The sequence below is a fragment of the Alosa pseudoharengus genome, unplaced genomic scaffold (assembly GCF_046254945.1).
Source record: "Alosa pseudoharengus isolate Yale_2024_CS ecotype anadromous, Long Island Sound unplaced genomic scaffold, YU_APseudo_1.1 YU_APseudo_1.1_scf_8, whole genome shotgun sequence".
NCBI lineage: Eukaryota > Metazoa > Chordata > Actinopteri > Clupeiformes > Clupeidae > Alosa > Alosa pseudoharengus.
Window position 1 is genome coordinate 26,406,152 of NW_027468870.1, and position 20,091 is coordinate 26,426,242.

The 20,091-nt window shown below is 46.0% G+C and overlaps 1 protein-coding gene across 9 annotated transcripts in view; it reads right to left on the minus strand.

The window, feature by feature from the left end:
- The window catches only part of dlg2 (discs, large homolog 2 (Drosophila)), a 185,470-nt gene that overhangs the window by 34,115 nt on the left and 131,264 nt on the right, over positions 1 to 20,091 (minus strand). For 5 of the 9 annotated variants that reach the window (XM_076274521.1, XM_076274522.1, XM_076274519.1 and 2 more), the window contains 5 exons: positions 19,508 to 19,677; positions 18,311 to 18,447; positions 17,152 to 17,296; positions 16,519 to 16,660; positions 11,323 to 11,382 (listed from right to left, as the gene is read on the minus strand). In XM_076274521.1, coding sequence (XP_076130636.1) covers positions 11,323 to 11,382; positions 16,519 to 16,660; positions 17,152 to 17,296; positions 18,311 to 18,447; positions 19,508 to 19,677 — 654 coding nt within the window. Of the gene's footprint in view, positions 1 to 11,322; positions 11,383 to 16,494; positions 16,661 to 17,151; positions 17,297 to 18,310; positions 18,448 to 19,507; positions 19,678 to 20,091 lie in introns of all 9 variants that reach the window. The other 4 variants (XM_076274523.1, XM_076274518.1, XM_076274524.1 and 1 more) reach the window with 2 other exon arrangements.

Sequence of the window (20,091 nt, forward strand, 5' to 3'; positions counted from 1 at the left end):
ACCAGGAGAAAGTGGCCGTGGACGATGCCATCACTTATCTCCTACACAGGACACATTCTCACCTAGACAAGGGGAAAAGTGCTGTGAAAATCATGTTCTTTGATTTCTCAAGTGCTTTTAACACCATCCAACCCCTCAGACTGGGAGACAAGCTCTTGCAGATGGGTGTGGACGCTCACCTGGTATCCTGGATTACAGATTACCTGACCGAGCGGCCACAGTTCGTCAGACTGAAGAACTGTCTCTCGGACACTGTGATCAGCAGCACCGGAGCTCCACAAGGAACTGTGCTCTCTCCAGTCCTGTTCACCCTGTACACATCTGACTTCTGCTACAACACTAAGTCATGCCACATGCAGAAGCTCTCTGACGATACTGCAAATGTGGGGTGTATCAGGGACGAGCAAGAGGAGGAGTACAGGAGCCTGGTGGAGGACTTTGTGCAATGGTGCAAACTCAACCACCTTCAACTCAACACTTCGAAGACCAAGAAGATGGTGGTGGATTTCCACAGGTATAAGCCCGCTCTGCTACCAGTCTCCATTGATGGGGTCAATGTGGAGGTGGTAAACACCTAAAAGTATCTGGGCTTACACCTGGACAATAAACTGGACTGGTCAGCCAATACTGAAGCACTCTACAAGAAAGGGTAGAGCAGGCTGTACTTCCTGAGGAGGCTGCGGTCCTTCAATGTCTGCAGTAAGCTCCTCAGGATGTTTTACCAGTCTGTTGTCAGTGTCCTCTTCTATGCTGTGGTATGCTGGGGAGGAAGCACAAAGAAGAAGGATGCGGGGCGACTAGACAGTCTGGTAAGGAAAGCTGGCTCTGTCGTGGGAGCCGAACTGGAGTGCATCACTTCAATATCGGACCCTGAACAAACTGATCAACATCTTGGACAATGAATGTCATCCACTCCACAGCACTATTACAAAGCAGAAGAGCTCGATCAGCTGGAGACTTCGCTCACTGTCAAGCACAACTGATAGACTGAGGAAGTAAATTGTCCCCAGGGCCATTGAACTGTTCAATGCTTCACTTAAGGGTAGAGATATATGCTGTTGAAGGATCTACTGTTTGTTTTGTTTTGCTACTGTAGGTGGTCTGTGTTTTTTTTTTTATTGGTGAAGTGGTCCTTGGTATGAAAACCATTGAGAAACACTGCACTAGCCTACTGTTTTACTGCTACACTGTTTCCATGCTATAATAGCACATATGCATATCCCCTCCCTGCCTCCCACAACCTGGATTGAGGCCGTATTTAATACTTAACACTTTTTATTTAATACTTTTTAGACCAATGGCTGTAACCAATACTTCAACCTATTCTTGCACTGATATAGTTTTTATATTACTTGTCTACATTATTCTCTTATATGTCCATATTTATTTTATGCTGGTCTCTAGCACTTGCACTGTTGGACTTACATCACCATGACACTCACTCTCATAGAGCACCTTAACATGCATACGGAACTACAGGCTCAGTCCCTGCCCTATCACTGCAAGCGCCTCATGCTTGATCATCCTTAAGCACACTATGTGGATATTTGATTTAGATTTTTTAGTATATTTAGTATTTAGTATTTTAGTATTTTTTTATCTTCTACTGTCTCTATTGTGCAGTGGAGTTTTTATATTTATATACTTATATTACTTTTTCTGCTGTAAGTGCATGTTGCGTGTGATGTCTGTATGCTACTGAGACCTTGAATTTCCTAATTGAATGAATTTCTTTCTATCTATCTATCTATCTATCTATCTATCTATCTACTGTATCTATCTAAATCTATGATATTCTTATGCTTATAAAAATATGGTAACGGAACAACTGGTGAGAATCCCGCTGGTGTTGACATCACAGAGGGAGCGTTGTACACATCCCTACGCCATGCTCTCAGACAAACACCCGGCTGACTGCGGGTGACGTACTGCTGCCCTGTGTCTCTGCCAACGCTGAGCACTCAATCCAGCAGCAGCATGCCGATTGTGGCACTTCTGTCAGATCACATTTGAACGCGGGAGAGGCAGGGCCAGCGATCCGGCTATTTGTGGACGGTGACAAGTTGAGACGGGGGGCTGAGGCTGGGGCTCTGAGCTTATCCCGACGGCCCTGCCTCGCCGTCGGCCGCGGGCTCCCTCCAGCTCGCTCCTTTTGACCTAGTTGCAGGAGCGGAGCGGAGCATAGCAGCCCCGCTCAATCATCCGCCTGACTGGCTGTAATTGGGCCAATATGGCTTTTTCGCCCCGAGTGAAAGCCCACCTCGGGCAACACATCTGCCCCCCCTCTCTCCCTGCCTGCTTGGCATCATCTGAGCACCAGGCAGCTCGAGTCCTCCTGACGGCCACCAATATGAATCAGAGAGGCCCTGGGACTGAAACACATACAGCATTTGCTCTGTGGCCATAATATGGTAGTGTGATGCTGGGCATGGTCATTGACATATAAACTAATTAAAATCTAAATAAATTCTGACATGTAGCTTCATATCCATAGGCCATATGTCTTCACACATCATGTGTTTGAGCAGTTCTTCACTGTATCACTGCCTAAACTGACCTAGAGGGGACAAAAAGTCCCAAGGGAAATACATTTCTTGGACCTCTTTACCATTTGCAAAAATGCACATAGTTACAGAGTTGGATTACCATGTGGATAGAACTCATGTTTTTGATATTAATTAGGTAAAACATAATGGTCCGGTTTCCTGTACATGGATTAAACCTTGTCCTAGACTAAGCATTTTTTTCAGTGGAAATTTTCATTGAAGTTCTTGTTTATTCCAAGATTCAACTTAATCCATGTAGGGGAAACTGGCTCCGTATGCTCAAGATAACTAAAGTTCCATCACGTTTCTTTACCACTAGGTGGCCACCTATACCAGGGAACAATGAAGCTTCAGTTATTACTAAGAGAACACACTCTAGCAGGCCCCTGTGTTCCAACTCAAAAGGCTGAATAGTCTGTGACAAACCTTTTCAGCCATGCTGACATGTTCAGCAGATAAGAAACAAAGTGTCTGTTTTCATTTCCTGCCTTTGTGTGTCCTCTGCACTGCATGAGCCAGTGGACAGCTGCTTAGTCTCCGTACTCACAGGCCTGATCTCATGTCCATGGTGACAGCAACAGGCCTGTCTTAGCCTCACCACTATACTGCACGCACCACACACTGATCAGATCTCAGCTATACAACCCAATTAAGTCTCCTACTAGACACAGAAGCACCTCATTCACAAAAAGTCTGCAAATATATTGTACCCGTCATGTTTAATACTTGCATGATAAATCTGCATGCATTCCATGCCATTTAACATGCAAGGTAGGTCATATTTAAAACCTACAATGTTTTTTTATGCTACTGCATACTGAATGAGAGGCAATTTCACACCTTATCCACATGGGTCGAGAGGAATAATAACACATACACACAATAGGCCACTCTTTCTCTATCTTAAAGTTGTATTTTAACATTGCTAATGGAAATAAAGAAAATAAATAGTTATCTAAATTATTACAATGTGCCCTTTACTGTCAGAGGTTTAACCTTTGAATAAACTTCATCCAGTGACCTGTTAAGCTTAAAAGGGAATGTGCCTTGCATAACGTGTACATTCCTCACTATATACACTAAAACATGGTTCATCACCTTTTTCAAGACCAACTAGCTACTGTCTTCAGGGAAAGTAGCACAACCTACATTTGATCTCACCGTCCACAGCCACCATTTAGGGGGTAGCCACAGATCAATCAAATCTTGGCTCCGGTGGACTGGACCTGTCTGGTGGACACAACCAGGTGTGTCGTGGTAGAGCAGCCTGCTGTGGGAGGCTAGGCGAGCCATTAGCCCTTTAAAGGCTCAGGTGTGGGCTGTGGAGGTGGAGGTGTGGGCTGTGGAGGTGGAGGTAGGGGGCTGTGGAGGTGGAGGTGGGGGCTGGGGAGTTGGGGGCTGGGGAGGTGGAGGTGGGGGGCTGTGGAGGTGGAAGTGGAGGCTGTGGAGGTGGAGGCTGTGGGGGCTGTGGAGGTGGAGGCTGTGGAGGAGGGGGCTCTGGAGGTGGAGGCTCTGGAGGTCTGGGCTGTGGAGGTGAGGGCTGTGGAGGTGGGGGCTGTGGAGGTGGGGGCTGTGAAGGTGGGGGCTTTGGAGCTCTGGGCTGTGGAGGTGGGGGCTGTGGAGGTGGAGGTGGGGGGCTGTGGAGGTGGAGGTGGGGGGCTGTGTGGGCTGTGGAGGTGGAGGCTGTGGAGGAGGGGGCTCTGGAGGTCTGGGCTCTGGAGGTGAGGGCTGTGGAGGTGGAGGCTCTGGAGGTGTGGGCTGTGGAGGTGTGGGCTGTGGAGGTGGGGGGCTGTGGAGGTGGGGGCTGTGGAGGAGGGGGCTGTGGAGGTGGAGGCTCTGGAGGTGTGGGCTGTGGAGGTGTGGGCGTGGGGGAGAGGGAGAGGACATTAATCAGCCCACTCTGACTCCTGCTGCGGCTGCGGCTCCCTCACACGTCCCTCGAGCCCTGTGGACCCGCTGCAACGCTGCGATACTGGAAGACGGATGCCGGAATTTCTCTTGGTGCGCTACCAATCCCATTTCGGGAGCGCCACTCCGAGGAATTCCAATGAGCTAATGTTTGTCTTGGCGACGCATTGATAATTCACCAGGAGTGAAGGCGCTGGGGGCCAAGAGATTTTCGCTGGAAATGGCGAAAGCAGGAAGATGGTTTTCTTGAGACCTCGATATGTAGAGGTGGATAAGGCAGCCATCAAAAAAGTTTGATTTTAGTTCTGAAAAAGTCTCCCCCTCTCTCTAACTTTTCTCAAACAAACAGGACAGGCTGTAATTCAGGCACTAAATTAAATGTAAGCCATTTATTTTATGTCACATCCTGTTAGAGTTTTTCCTGAGACCTTTCAAATAGAAACATTTCTGTGAATGAGAATGTTGCAGGTCTAGGGGTCTGTAATACTAAATATAATGTACGATTGAAAATGTGGAGCCTAGTCTCTTTGCAGAGGTTTGTCAGCCACATTATCCCAGTGCACATCACAGATCTGCTTCTAAATTGTTGTTGCTAGGTGTCAGAAAACCAAGGGGCTTTCAATGTACTACATAGTAGAATGCAATCTTGCTCGTACAGCTCTTTCTCACACAGAGTTTGACATTCCTTGCAGTCATACATCTCCGAATAGCATCAAAAGTAAATGAACATTGATTAGTGTTTCGGACCACCACACCGTAATAGTTTATTGATGGCTTTAGCCATCTTAAATAGTGGCGCACGCTCCCTCTGCGTCACTGAAGCGGAACGAACATTTGCACGGCTACGTGCGAACAGGGACTCCTCCTCGACTCCACTCCATTAAGCTCTGCTCAATCAGTCCGTCAACAGCATCGCGGTGGCATGGCACGCACCTCATACTGATCAGGCACGTCCGTCCACTCTCGGCCAGCGCCGCGGTGAGAAACGGCTTTTTCCAGTGTGGCTACTCCCCAGAGACAGCCCTGAATAACATCCTCAGTGGGAAGTTACTGTGCTACTTTCACACAAACGTGTGAGGATGAAGAGGAGGAGGAGAAGGAGGAGGAGGAGGAGTGGCCTTGCCTTTAGCATGCAGGCTGAAAAAACTATGATGCATTACTGTGTGTGACCTACATAACCTAACCCCCGACCAGAACAAACGCTTGAAAGAGTGACATGTTTGAGATGGGGTGATAGAGAGAGAGCAGTAAAGAAGGGTAGAGGGAAGAACAGAGGGAGGGATGGGTGGGTGGGGGGTCTGGCCCCAGGGAGAACTGCTGACACAGCTGTGCTACTGTATTACATTATAGGCTGCTCACCTGAACTGGAGAGAATCTGAATCAGCTGTGAAAGCAGCTAAAGCATGCTGGGGAGCCCCGTCAGTGGACTGTGAAACATACATTCAGCCCTATGCCTCTTCACTTTTCACCACACGCACACTATTCACTAAACAAACAAACAAACAAACATCAGGAATTAAAAATCGGCACATACTGTAATTTCAGCACCGCCATTTCAGAACAAGTGGAGAGTGGTCTGCAGCCAAAACTTTTCTCCTACTGTACGGCTGATGAGCAGAGAAAGTGTGGTTTAAAACGTTCAAAGGACAAACCACTTAATGTGCAATGGCCAGCGCCCCGGGCACTCAGGAATGAGAGAGACAGACTGCAAACCACAGCATGAGCCACAGAGCCGGCGACAGCAGTGTGCAGGGTCCACTCAGAGGCCGAGGCGTCCTCAGAAAGGCAAGGCTGCAGAGACCTCGCTCAGGGAGGGCAGCTAATCGATATCAGTTATCGGAACAATTCCATTATGCACACCAAGTCTGATGAAGAAAAAGCTCAAATTCAATGAGCTCAACTCCAAGTAGGGGGCTGCATTGATATGCACATTACATTATGAGACAGGCTAGACTCCACCTATGCAGGGTGCAATTGGTTGCCCTTTTGGCAGCAGTTCAAGTCGATATAGTCACTTTAAGACCCTCTAACCGACACTGCTACTGCGACTTGCTAATCAGGAAATGGATTGCTCTCATAAACCAGTGGTCCCCAAACTACGGCCCGCCAACTCATTTTGGGTGGCCCCCCGAAACATGTCCGTGGTATATAGCATCTGGCCCGCACGGGAGTACGACATCGTCAAACTATACAATGTAAGAGGCCTATGCTGACTGCATCAGTGCTCAAAGTATTCTAAAAGTTTATCAATTATTTGTTAATAACTAACTAACTTCTATTCAAGCCATATTTCTGGGACTTTCTGGGATAATTATTTCTATTTTTTATTCACACGTTCAAATGTTCATACAGAGTTCAAAGTTCTCATCAGGTGAGTAAAGGTTAGAATGGTGGTCATTTCAGATGTGTTTGCCAGCACTTCATAAAACTCTCATAGTTTGATAACTTTAAATTATTTGTAGGATATTGCTTGTTCACAACTTGAGCTATGTATGCAAAGAAACAGAGTCTTTTTATTAGTTTTATTTCATTTGAGCTACATTTTACACTGATATGGCATGGTGGCAACATAAACACAGCTAGCAATGGTATTAAATTGCAGTGATGATTAAATGTAATGGAATATTCAACTAAGGTAGGCTGCTGTTGTTCACAGCATTAAGCTATTTATGGTTGATATACTCCGAGTCTCTGGCCCTCTCTTAGAGCCAGGCATAGTGAGAAGAAGAAGTTTGGGGACCACTGTCATGAACCCAGCTGCCATAAACTGTTAGAATCTTGGAGACTTCAAAAGACAGACTGATTTAGAGACCAGTGGTTGGCTTTTTTCAAAGAGCCTCTCTTGGTGCACGATCAGATCATGAGTCAGATGCTGTTACAGACCCACTTGAGCTGCAATCTGCACTTGCAGTAGAGAAGCAAAATGTCTAAACTCTTCCAAACAGTAATTTGCCCCTTGGTGCAAAACTCCCTTGAACTTTTGCATTCTGTAGGGGGACCTTAAAGAGACAGTTTGATTATTTGCCGGTTCAGTGGAGCAGATTGTTCACTACAGCATCGCTCTCCGGGCGATAATTGGATTAGAAACAGGAAACGGGCTATGCATCGGGCTCCTGGCACCGAGGGCACTGCATAGAACTCAGAGAGGCCGGGGTGGAAATCAGACCGCAAGGCATATTGTTACGTTACATTACAGCAACCAACGTGTCCCCTGGAGTAATTGGCCAATGGGATAACTGACCATACAGAACAACGAGATGCAGAGTTACATGTTGTATCTTTTGAGGAGAGAGCATGATGACGGAGCACAATGTGCTTGACGACAGTACATTTGTCTTGTTCGTTTGTTTTAGGTTTGTTTTAACTGATGTCTTTCACAATGTAACGTGCGTGAAACAAGACCTTGTGAGGGCATCTGCGTTATATGAAATATATTACGGCATTAAGTGTGGCATTACGCTCAGTGGATAATTCACACACCATGCAATTTACTGCTCTCATGTCAGACCATTGCAGTGTATGATTTCTGCCCTCTTGTCTAAAGCCAATGGTCACTGTAACACTGACCACAACACTGAAATCAATATGTCCTCTGTTTTTGTTTCAGCATGACGCAGGCTGTTAACACCGGACAGCTCACAGTAAAACACTCTAACAGCCACATCCATCTGATGGCACATCTTATTCTCAGGACAGATGGAGAGAGGCCCCTTACGGTCTGTAGTATCATGATGTATGCACTCAGACACACAGAGCCTGTCAGGGCTAAATCATGAATTATGACACAGGATTGGAGGGATTCAATCCACTGCTGACCAATCAACATGGACTATCAAAAATCACGAGGCAGTTAGTCCCATGTCCATTGATGTCTGAAAACATGTCAAAACTGCCATTGTGAATCCAAGCACACTGTTATGGTGTTTTCTTACTTCTCATTTATAGCTTATAACACATTTAGTTCTCCCTCTAAAAGTTCAAAAGCTGGCTGAGCTTGTTCATTTAGCATTTCATTGCCTGATTGTGGCGATCTGTTCTTCCCATTCATCTTTAATGTAAAATAAGCACATGTCTGTGCCAGAGCTGGTAGAGATTTGCTGTTGTTTTCTATTCTGGCTACAAATGGACAAGTCAGATTTCAAGGCACGCAGACCCACAGAAACAAGGTTGGAAGATTTTAAAAATAGTCCCTGAGTGCTTCTGAGTGGAGCAACAGACCACGCAAATGTCATCAAACCAGATAATTGTGAGTTAATATGTTACAGTGCGTGCCACTCATCATTAAGTGACACGGTCTTTGGGAATTTTTCCGAAGGCAAAAACAGAATCAGGCTCCTCTCCACACACTACACACACAAATTGGACACACTGCAGTCCAAACATACATACCAGTATATAAAATTGTGTTTTATATTTAAAGAAATTAAAAAATAATATACTGTATATCACAAACCCTTTTGTCCTATTCAAGTGTATTCCCATTTCAGGGGGAGGTGTGGGAGAAGGGGACAATAAATGACAAGGTTCATGCAGCTATACTACAATCAATTCAATCAGAATTAGGATGCACTCAGCAAAGGGTGACAGCTATGGGCAAATTTCCCAACGGTCCCGACCTTGAAAGAGCCGCAGTCAATATGCATCAACAGATAACAACAAATAAACACTGATACTCCAGATAATGATGCAATGCTGACAGCATTCACATAAAAAAAATCAAGTACCGAGTGAAATCAAGTGTCAAGTAAAACACACATGCATTAAGGAAATTTTTTTAAAAAAGATTTGCATTTCAGGATATCTATGAACATTGCCTAGTGTGTGACAATTAAAGCTGCAAACAGACCTCAAGATTTTCTATTTTGAAACAATGGAACATTGGTGACAATCAGATAACCAGTGGTAGTCGTGGGCTTGAATCCTTTGCGATTCTTTCCACTGTTGATGCAATCCAGATTCAATCAAACACGTTTGATTTTATCGTGCCCAGCCTGTTCTGTGGTTGTCATGGTTGCAACTGTGACATTAAACTGCCAACAGCTCAATCGTTACATACTCCCAGAGCTGCATAATCCTAATGTTTCTGTTCCTAACAAGCCTCTGATAGTGTCAGACTCAATCTGCAGGTTTGTTGTAGTTGCGTACATCTGAAAAAAATCAGGAGATCTGTTTGTAGCTTACGTTCTGAAGCTCTAAGACTGGTCCTCTGAAGAACATAGGCCTACAGTAAAGCACCCTTAATAAAACAATCCATGCAAAAACCTACTGGTAAAAAGGGATTTTTAAGAACCTCTTTTTTATCATGGCACATGTTTCAGTAAGGACCAGGAGGGACATGGGGAAGGGAGCATGCAGGACAGCCAAGGAAGGTGCAGGGCAGGTGGGCATGCAGTGCAGCAGGCAGAGGGTGGTGCTGGTGGTGGTGCAGTACCTTGTGATCTCGGAGTCGGGGAGCAGACCTAAGTGGAAATGAGGGAAGGGGGTGGGGTGCTCCAGGGGGGAATAGAGGCGGGGAGAAGGTGCGCGCTCACACAGTTTGTTCACAGTGCTGTAAACTGGCTCTGGAGGCCTGGTGGCAGAGACAAGAGAGCAGCAAGACAGACAGAGAGAGACAGACAGAGAGAGGGAGAGGGAGAGAGAGAGTGAGAGAGAGAGAGACAGAAAGAAAGAGAGAGAGTGGTTAAGTTGTTAATGTTAGCTGTGCAGAAAGAGAGAACAAGAGAGCAGAGGTAAGGAGACAAGGCAGAGAAGTGCATCTGTAGCGTGCGCGAGGTTAAGAGGAGGGTGCCAGGTCATGATTAGTGAATTAGGGCACTAGTAAAGCGGGTTTTGTGAGACTTTTACTATCTAGTACACTTCTCACACACTATCTTAGTAGGAGGCCCCTTCCTCTGAGCACACCGACTCCATTACAGTACATCTTGGTTTTGAAAAAGCAGTCAAAGACATTTCTGGATCACACAAAGAGAACGGGGCCATCTAAAAAGCTGTGAGTCAGCAACACCTGACTCACCTGATCATTAGAATATGGAAAAAACAAGCAAACCAACAAAAAACGAACTGCCAAAAAGATACCTGCAATATGACAATAACTGAGAAAGAGGGCAGCCAATGAAAATAAAAGTGCGCCGGTCTATTGGTCTTGAACTGTCTGAACGTATCCTCAATTTATGATCATTTTGGGTAAAAACCTTTTGCTCAAGGTTTTCACACAGGCTTAAAATGTGTGCAGATGTGCAAACAGTTCTGTGCATTTCTGTGGCAAAGGTACCCTGGCAAAGTCCTATATTGGACCACAACAGCATCCACAGAGCTGAACAGAACATCCTCCTTACAGTGTCTTCCACCAGTTTCTGTTTCTCACTCTCTCACACACTCACTTTCTCTCTCTCTCTCTCCCTTTCCCTCTGCCTCATTTTTTCGTGCAGGGTACTGTATCTTCACGCAGAATGCAAAGCATCGCAAGCAACTAAATACAGTGATTTGTTTATACAGTGAATGTTTTTTTTCCATTTTTTTTAAATTTAAAGTATATTTGAACTTTTGCCTTTATTGAGGCAGGTCAGTGAAGAGACAGGAGGTTAAGTGGGAGAGAAAGATGGGGCGGGATGTGGAAATGGCCATGGGTCAGATTCAAACCCCGGGCATTTGGACCCAAGTGCGGTACGGACGCTATAGCTGCTTGACCCACAGCTCCCTCTTTTCCACGACTGCGTTGATGTTAGTTTGAAACCTGATGAGAACAAGTGTGTGACAAGAACTGTGTGTGTGAATCTTCAGTGGAAAATCACCAGCGACAACAGAGTGTCTGTACAGCCTAAAATAACTTTTCCACTGAAGTCAATGTCTGTTCCCATGAGACTCTCACCTCAACTGGAAGTGCTGGGACTCAAACCTGTGACCCTCCCCATCATCTAACGAGGCATTTCTGATTGGAGAAAAAATATGTCAGTACAGTCAACCAACGCTGTCTTGAAATGTGAAAATATCTACTGTATGCAATCCAAGCTTGAGTTAAAATATCTGTTGGTACACCTAAAAAAATGCATTCATAATATGCTGTATGACTAAACGTGGTCACATGTGATCAAATGTGACAAAATGATGGACAGCAAACATCTAGATGAGTCACACAGGACAGCACAACAGAGAGAGTAACAAACAACAGGATTGAAAAAAACAACAGCGACTCACTGAAACTGAAAGACAGACTACATGCCAACAAAATCCTCACACCCTCATCAGTGTGGAGAGTCAAATCTTTGCTCTTCCATATACCAGGTCATCCTAAAGCTGATTTATTGTACAGGAGTGCGTTTCCCAAAACCATAGTTGCTAACCTGTTAGCAACTTAGTTGGTTGGCAATGGGAAATTGCATTGCAACCAACAAAGTTGCTAACTTAGTTAGCAACTATGGTTTTGGGAAACGCACCACAGGACGTCGATCACCTACTCAGACTACTGTTATTGGACTATAGAGCAAGAAAGCGCTGGCTGTTCCTGGTGCCCTGGCCGATGCGTTGTGTTGGGCTGTGGCAGCGCACGCAGCAGCACTGAGCTGTGCCGAGATGGGAGTGTGTTGTCGTGAGGGTGCTGTGAGCTCCGCTGTGCTGGGTGGTTGCAGGGCTGCATTAGCCATGCCTCTGCGCTGGCAGATGATCTCGGTGTGGCTGGCTGTGAAGCGGAAGCTGCATCGCTCTGTGGCCCACTTACCCCCCCTCACCACCCACCACGCCGCCGCTGCTACCCCCACCCCTCCACCCCCCTCCTGGGTCTCATGGCTCCGACTCGTGACATCTCCTCTGGGCTTTTTCAGCCCTCAGCAACTTGCAGTGCAGCAAACAGCTTCTGCTCTCCGCATGCACTTCTCCCTCTCCTCTCCTATCCTCTCCTCTGCTCTCCTCTCCTCTCCTCTCCTCCGCAGACAAGACATTTGGATCCTCATTTTATACCCTCTCTCATCATCTTCTCATTTGCATTCCTGTTTGCCTAGTTCTTGTAAATCATCCATTATATTCCATCCCAATTCTTTTTTGTCTCCCTGTCTCTCTGCCTTCAAAATGCTGCAAAACATCCACTTTAACTACTTCATTCTATATGTTTCATGACGTGTGATCAGTGTCATAGTTGAAACGGTAGAATCCATGAGTGTAATCCATGTGTGGGTTAAAAAAACATATTGGTTGGGACAAAGCATTAGACAGTGCAAGCCAACAAAGACATTCCTTCACGAGCACGAAAGTGACAGGTAATCGATTAGCTTTTGCGCACAAATATCAACCACCATTTCAGCAGAACTGCGAAATTCCACCTTTAAAGGGGGAGCCCGCTGAGCGACGTGTTTGAGACGCAGGGGCCCAATCCTACACTCCTTGACTCCTGCAGACATCACAGGATTTCCTGGTGTTTGTGCGTAACGTGTCACAGCAGTTGCAGGAGCCAAGTGAGCATGCTGCAAGACAGCCGAATGCCAAGAGAGTGGCATGCTTCTCTCCAGGGTTGACACCAGTTGGCCGTCTGACAGCCAGAAATCAGCCTGCGTCGCGAGCTGGCAGCCGGACAGACGCTGAGGTAACATCATAATGACGAATGACAACCGCACTGTGGCAACATGGCAGACGGGGCCATCTATTCTGTATAGAGCACTCAGCAAGCAGGTGCATGTACAGGACCATTATGTTCCAAGTAGGAACTTGTAACTTTAAGACCTATTTCTGAAAACGCTTATGCTGTCTATATGCAATATGGACTGGAATCTGTGTTCTTTAAGTGCAAACTTAACAATACCAGTCAAGCTAGTTTAAATAGTGATCCTGAAAAAAAATGATCAGTTTCCGTAACATTCAAGCAATCTCATTGATGTGGAGTGCTGTTACAATGAAGATCTGCATAGCTGGTATACAGCTGACATGTATGGTAATAATATGGAATAGCAGACATGTATGACTGCTTGTTAGCTCTAGATATCTGAGATGCAAAGAGTAAAGTATCAGCAGTGCTGTGCATAGAAACATCAAAAATCTCTTGTGCAATCACCTGTCATCACCAAAACCTTGTGGTGAACCACATAATATGTGAGAAAGCCATTTCAAATGGATACTGTCTGTGATGTGTGCATTGATCAGTTCTCTACATTTGATTTGGATGATCACTAAAAAGTAAAACTGACCACACCCTATTTCATTTCAAACACTTTTATCGACCCATTTCGGACCACAGCCACAAATTCAACCATGAGTGCGCGTCCACGGCCGCGTTCTAAAACGCTGCCACTGAGGCCCGACCAATCAGACCTTCGTTTCGAAACCTGGGGTTTCTACACACTTGAGAGGTTGGGTTCCTACATTGAGCCGGCCACAGCACAGAGCCTGCTGCCCGCCTACGCCGCAGCAGAGGAGCTCAGGGAGCAGTGCTGGGAGAGCGCCCCACTTACTTACGCCTCTAAAACATTCATGGAGGTCGTATGGAAATGGCGGCTGTGGCGTCGGTGGCGGAGGGCTGAGAAGGAGATGACCTTTTAGCGGCCCTGCTCCGAGTTTAGCTCTCTCATGGAGGCCTCCCCAAACAGCCAGCCATATTCATTTTTCATGATCTGAGGCTGGCTGGCAAAGCCGACAGGCAAAGTCTTACTAGACCACACAGGCCAGCGTGCTGGTTTGTGTTATATCGCCAGAGACTGCCCTGGTTCCTGAGAGCTAATTCTCTATCAAAACCATTACACATGGTCATTTCATAACTCTGACGTAATATTATTTTAAATATGTTAAACTTAGGTTGTATAGCTATATATAGCAATACCAAGCACACTGACTTCTTACTTTACTCTCAACACTGCTCTATGCTTTCAGTGGCTCTCCTTGTCTATTGCAGATGGGGTAGATGAGTCGGCTAAATCCAAAGATTAGCCCATCCTATGAGAAGCAACAGGACCACGTAAACCTCTTAGCCCAAGAGAGGGACGGTCTTTAATCCCCTGTTAAAAAGCTTAGTGAGGGGTCACCATCTGAAATCTTTCACTAGTTTTACTTTCTGTGTGAAAACTTCTAAAAAGGTGCAATGGGCAGGAGTGGGGACAGACTTTGTGAAAGACATTTTAAATGTTTGAACCATAGGGCAGACTAGCATCAGGCTTTTAGAAACAGCACTTTTCTCTGGCTAACAGAGATACTGTACAGTATGTGTGAATAAAGTTGGATCTTGAAAGTGGGCATTCAACTGAGCATACTGAGATGCAGCCAAGAGAAGTTGAGACTCAATGCACTCCTGCACAAGACGGCCTTATTGTAATGCACAGCACCAACAGTCCCCTGACACAAGATCTGACTAGTGAAGCCTAGCAAATGCAAGTACACACACACAAACATCTCTTGTCTGCACCATGACCTACTTGCTTTTGTGCTATATTTTTTTGGTGTATGCAAAAATACATTCAGTCTTGAGAGAGAGAGAGAGTGATATAGCTAATTTAATGTAGCCAGAATGAGAGGCTGGGCTTTAGTTTCTAGTCATTAAAGGGAGTCAACTTTCAAAGCTACGGCAGAGCACCTGAGACCTGGGATCAAGGAAGGGGTTATAAGGCCAGAGAGGAAGAGAAGGACTCCTGATGTATCTTTTGGAACGGAGGAGAGAGGAGAAGAGAGAGAGTGAGAAGAAGAGAAAGGAGGAGAAAGGGATGGAGGGAGGGAGAGAGGGAGGGGGAGAAAGAGTAAGGGGAAGGGGAGCGCAGGAGTTTAGAGAAAGCGAGAAAGAGAGAGAGAGAGAGAGCCAGGAAGTGGAATCTCCTAATGAGTCTGAGTGCACACTGTGCTGACGCTAAAGCTTCGCAGAGGAGCATCCGCTCAGAAAAACAAACTGCCTGGCGCAAAACATATGCTTCCCAAAAACAGCTCCGAACACAAAAATAAACTCCATTACCATCTACTACCATAAGACGCGTGTTAAAATAAGCCATGCTAACTCAGAGAAATACACTTCAAAAGAGGGATATGGCCACAACAATGCCCTAATTTTAGTCCCAGAAGCACATGAGGCTTGGAGCACATTTCTGGGTTGTTAAAGGCACACTAAGTGAATAACTACCGGAAAACAACTGCTAACTGTGCATGATTATATCTGATGCTAGATATTTATCACGAGAAAGAAATAGAACACAATCCATGGATCCGCTCGTAAATTCAATCCGGCACTGAAAATGGAATAGTGTGCAGTTTGAAAAAGACAAACGTTCAATCTCCCTATGAATTAACGAACAGTTTCACATGGCTCATAACTGAATTAATTCAAACAGCGGGTTTCAAAAAGGGGGGAGGGGTTCTGATTCATTTCAAGAGCTTGACAACTACGGCCTATAGTTTGTAAATAAGAGTGTATTTGTCCTATTTCCTCAGTTTCAGTTAGACTGATGTGACCCTCTCCCGCTCTGTCCCTTCAGCTGGAGTGACCAGAGTCCAAAACTCTGATGCTCTGAATAAATGAACTACAATTCTAACAACACGCTGAATTCACAAAGGTTTCAGAGTGGTGTAGCAGTTTACAAACGCACCCAAAGTTAGACAATACGTAACACATATTGTACTTTGAGTTTAATTATAGAGCATAGTCAGCTCTGATTTTTTTCATTTTGAAGAGACAGTGAAACTGTTGAGAACAGTTGAGTCACACAGTCAGATGAGGGAAATGTATTCTCTTAGGAGTGATATTTGCCCAAAAGTAAGAGAAATCGTATGCTCTAGAACTACATTCAAGTGACCCCTCTACTAGCAGGTGACAGGGCCACTTGATCATAAACATAGCTAGACAGACAGGGGGAGGATCAATGAAAACGGGACAGAAACTAGACACTCGGGACAGTGCTTGGGACAGTGGGACAGAAACAGTGAAGGGACCAACAAAACTCGAAAGCAATCCCAATCACTGTGGTGGTGATTTCTTTTCAGATCGCCTTTGGGTTTTCCACAGGACAACGAGAGGAGGGGGTGGGGTGGTGGACAGATAATCTACCTGTGGGCACTGGCGTCTGGTAGGAGAGGAGGTAATTACCGTAAGAAGGAAAAACCATCCAACCTGTTAATGTCCTCTTCCCCGAGCAAGTGTTTGGGGATGGGGGAGTACCTTCCTGGGGAGATGGGCGGCAGACTGGACTTGTACTCCAGGGTACCGTTGTTGCCGGGGGAAGAGATATGGTTTTCCATGGCTGGAGAGAACGCTGGTGGAGAGAGACAGCACACACACACACACACACACACCGCCAGATTTCTGAGTGCAGGGGACAAGCCGAGATGAGCTATGAGACATACGTTCACACTTGGTATCATGTTTCAACACACTTTAGGTCAATATCACACCGGAATTCTATTTTAAGTTCACTTACTATTCTGTGGAAAGACTGCTCCTACTGAGCCTACAACTTAACCAAAATGAAAAAAATATATACAATCTAAGTATAACTACTTACTACTACTGTTACTACTACTGCTACAACACACTACTAGCAGCAGACAGACAACTGAGAACAGGTTTGTGTACATTATATGCACACACAGTACAAGGGCACAAATTCAACATATAAAACTAACGACTGTAGTCACTTTAACTGATGATACCATAGGGTAAAGAATAAGTACTAGATCACTAGAGAAGAAAGAGAGGGGGAAAGAGAAAGTAAAAAGAAAGGCAAAAGAACAAAAAAAAACTTACAATGTGTGATATCAGGAGGCCCATAGGGATCCGATAAGTAAACGCTGGTAGGCTTGCCCACCTTCAAATAGACTACATCAGACGTATTCTTCAATATGGCTACAGCTTCCTCGTGAGTCACTTCTTCCAAAGTGTAGTTGTTTACCTGTGAAAAAGCGGAAGAGAAATCCCGTCGGTTACGCAAGCGCTTTAACTCATCATCCAGCTGTCAAGAGGAGCAAATCAGCATGGCCCACAGAACTGGCAAATCCTCCCAGTCGATTGGATTAGAGGGGAGGGGGGTGATGGGGGGCGCAGAGGGAGGGTGTGTGTGCGGTTAATTAAACCTGACTCCACTCTAACGACCCTCCCATGGGGCACAGTGCTCACACAGGGCCCGCGGGACACCAAGGGCCCAGAGACGCTCAAGAGTTTCACCTCACGCCACGCCACGTCACGTCACGTCTGAGTGGCCTGTCCAGATGCAGCGGCACACTGTGGCCTTTCTGAGTGTCACCTCCGACGGTGTGACACGGTCAGTGTTTAACACTCAAAACAGCTCAACAGAGAAAGTAAAAGCCCCATGTATCAGTTCTACCTGTACACTCAACAGAGGCGATTTCATGAATTAGCTTATTTACCTGGCTGAAGAGTTGTGCTAATGAAACTAAGCTGCTTTAGTGAATGGTTGGAACATGCAGTATGGTATTTTTTACTTTCTGAGGCAGTGAATGATACTTGATTACCGTATTTTCCGGACTATAAGTCGCACCAGTCAAAAAAAGTTTTACAAAGAGGAAAAAACCATATATATAAATATATATATGTTGCACCTGAGTCGCAGGACCAAACTATGAAAAAAAGTGTGACTTGTGTGTGAAAATACATTTGCGGAGCCTGGGCTGTCTACAGAGACCGCGTTTTTTTACGGTGTGCTCAGGGGACAGGCAGCTAGCGGATAGTGAGGAGATGTTTGCTGTATATGACAAAAAATGTTTTAGCCTAAGAAATGTGTGACATTGCTTAGAGCACCTTTAACTTTCCTGCGCCTTATGGTAACCCTGGTTACCTTTCCCTCTGTTCCCCTTTCCACCCTCCAGCCCCCTCCATCTCTAGTCAGACGCCCGCTCGCACCAACACTGAGGGCCAGTGCCAGTGTCTGGTGTCATCTGGCACTCACCATGAGTAACCGATCTCCGACCTGCAGCCTGCCGTCCTTCTGCGCCGCTCCGCCGTCAATAATTTTGGTGACGTAGATGCTGTTGTCCCCGGGAATGTGCTGGTTGCCCACCCCTCCTGCGATGCTGAAGCCCAGCCCTTTGGGAGAGACACAGAAAAGCATGACAGGTAAACTGGTGTGGAAGCACACAAACTGCCATAAGAAGAACTAAGATAAGAACTTCCTTTTGTCATGGCCAAACAAGGAGGGTGTGTATAATTCCTTTCAGGTAGCAAATAATAGCATTTCATGGTCTGCAATCTGACTGCCAATGTGATTTTTTTTCTCTCCCATTCATATTTCCAATATGATGGTATCTCTCTGAAAATGCCATGCAAGGTATAATCTGACATATGCTGGTTCCACATACATAAAGAATGAAATGGCTGGAAAGTGCCAGGTATGTATGTGCATTAAGTAACCTATGCTGGTTTCTTACAAGCAAATCTGATGAGCTGTCACAAGTTTCTCATTAGGTGCTCTTAAAAGCCCTTGAGTATACAAAGTGGCTGTTAAGGAAGTTTTAAAAATTAAAAATGCTCCAGCTTAAAGAAAAGAGCCTTACTTTGCATTGCAGTTTTTGCCAGCGGCAAGACCTTGTTAAAAACTCTTCAGCATCCTGTACACTGACTTCCCAGAGCACAATTACCTCCACCGGAGCAGATGGAACCTCTTCACCCGGCCAAAAACTTGACTAAAACACCCCCCGCCTCCCAACCCCCTCAGAAGGTGCTGTAAAACTGCATTACTGGCTGACGACAAACCACCCAAACTCACATTACAGGTACTCTAGTAAAATCCCTGAGTGCTGCCTCCCTCTTACTTCCCCACTGAGGCTTAGCTGAAGTCAAGTGACGAGTTTTGCATGTAGTTTGGGATTCTTCAAACAGCGGGAGTTCTGTTCTCTCTGGAGCACCTGGTGCCCCCCCCCCCCCCACACACACACACACCCCTCCTCCATACTGCTGCTTCATGGCCAGCTTCTACATAATAAATAAAACATATCAGCACCAGCACTCCTGCTGCTGAGGGAGTGTGGGGGCAGAGAGGAGAGGAAGGGGGGGGGGGAAGGGCGGAGGAGTGATGGAGGAACTGCTTCCTTAGTTAGTTGGGAATACATCATCATCGAGATGCAGATTTCGGAGAGGAGAAGAGCACCTTTGGGCCCCTTGATGAGCTTGATCTCCACGATGGTCTCCAGCATGGGTCTCCTGCGGCGGACGTACAGCCTGACGATCGATCCGGCCACTTTGAGTGCCTCCACGGCCTTACTGTGGGACACCTCCGACACGTCTGAGTCGTTCACCCGCAGGATGCAGTCGTTTACTCTGGAGATAGAGAGAGAGAGAGAGAGAGAGAGAGAGAGAGAGAGAGAGAGAGAGAGAGAGAGAAGGAGAGTGTGCCTCTTTAACATTTCAACACAATCCATCTTGTTCTTTTATTAGTATGTGTGAATGCAGGATGCAGTTGTTTACTTTGAGAAGAGAGAAAGACTCAGCACTAGTCTGGCAAAGAAACACACAAACCAACTTGCACTACTATATATACACTTGTAGGCAGGACGCAGTTGTTCACTCTGAGTAGTGAGGCAGAAGCCACTTTGAACCATTTCGCAACACTTGTTTTTCCCCCAAATGCTGTCCCCTTTCCAGACCACACTTGCACTTCTATCAGTGTGACGCATGCTCTCCCTGGAAACAAAGCCCAGATCCTGGCAACGGAAGCGGCCTGTTCTACCCGCT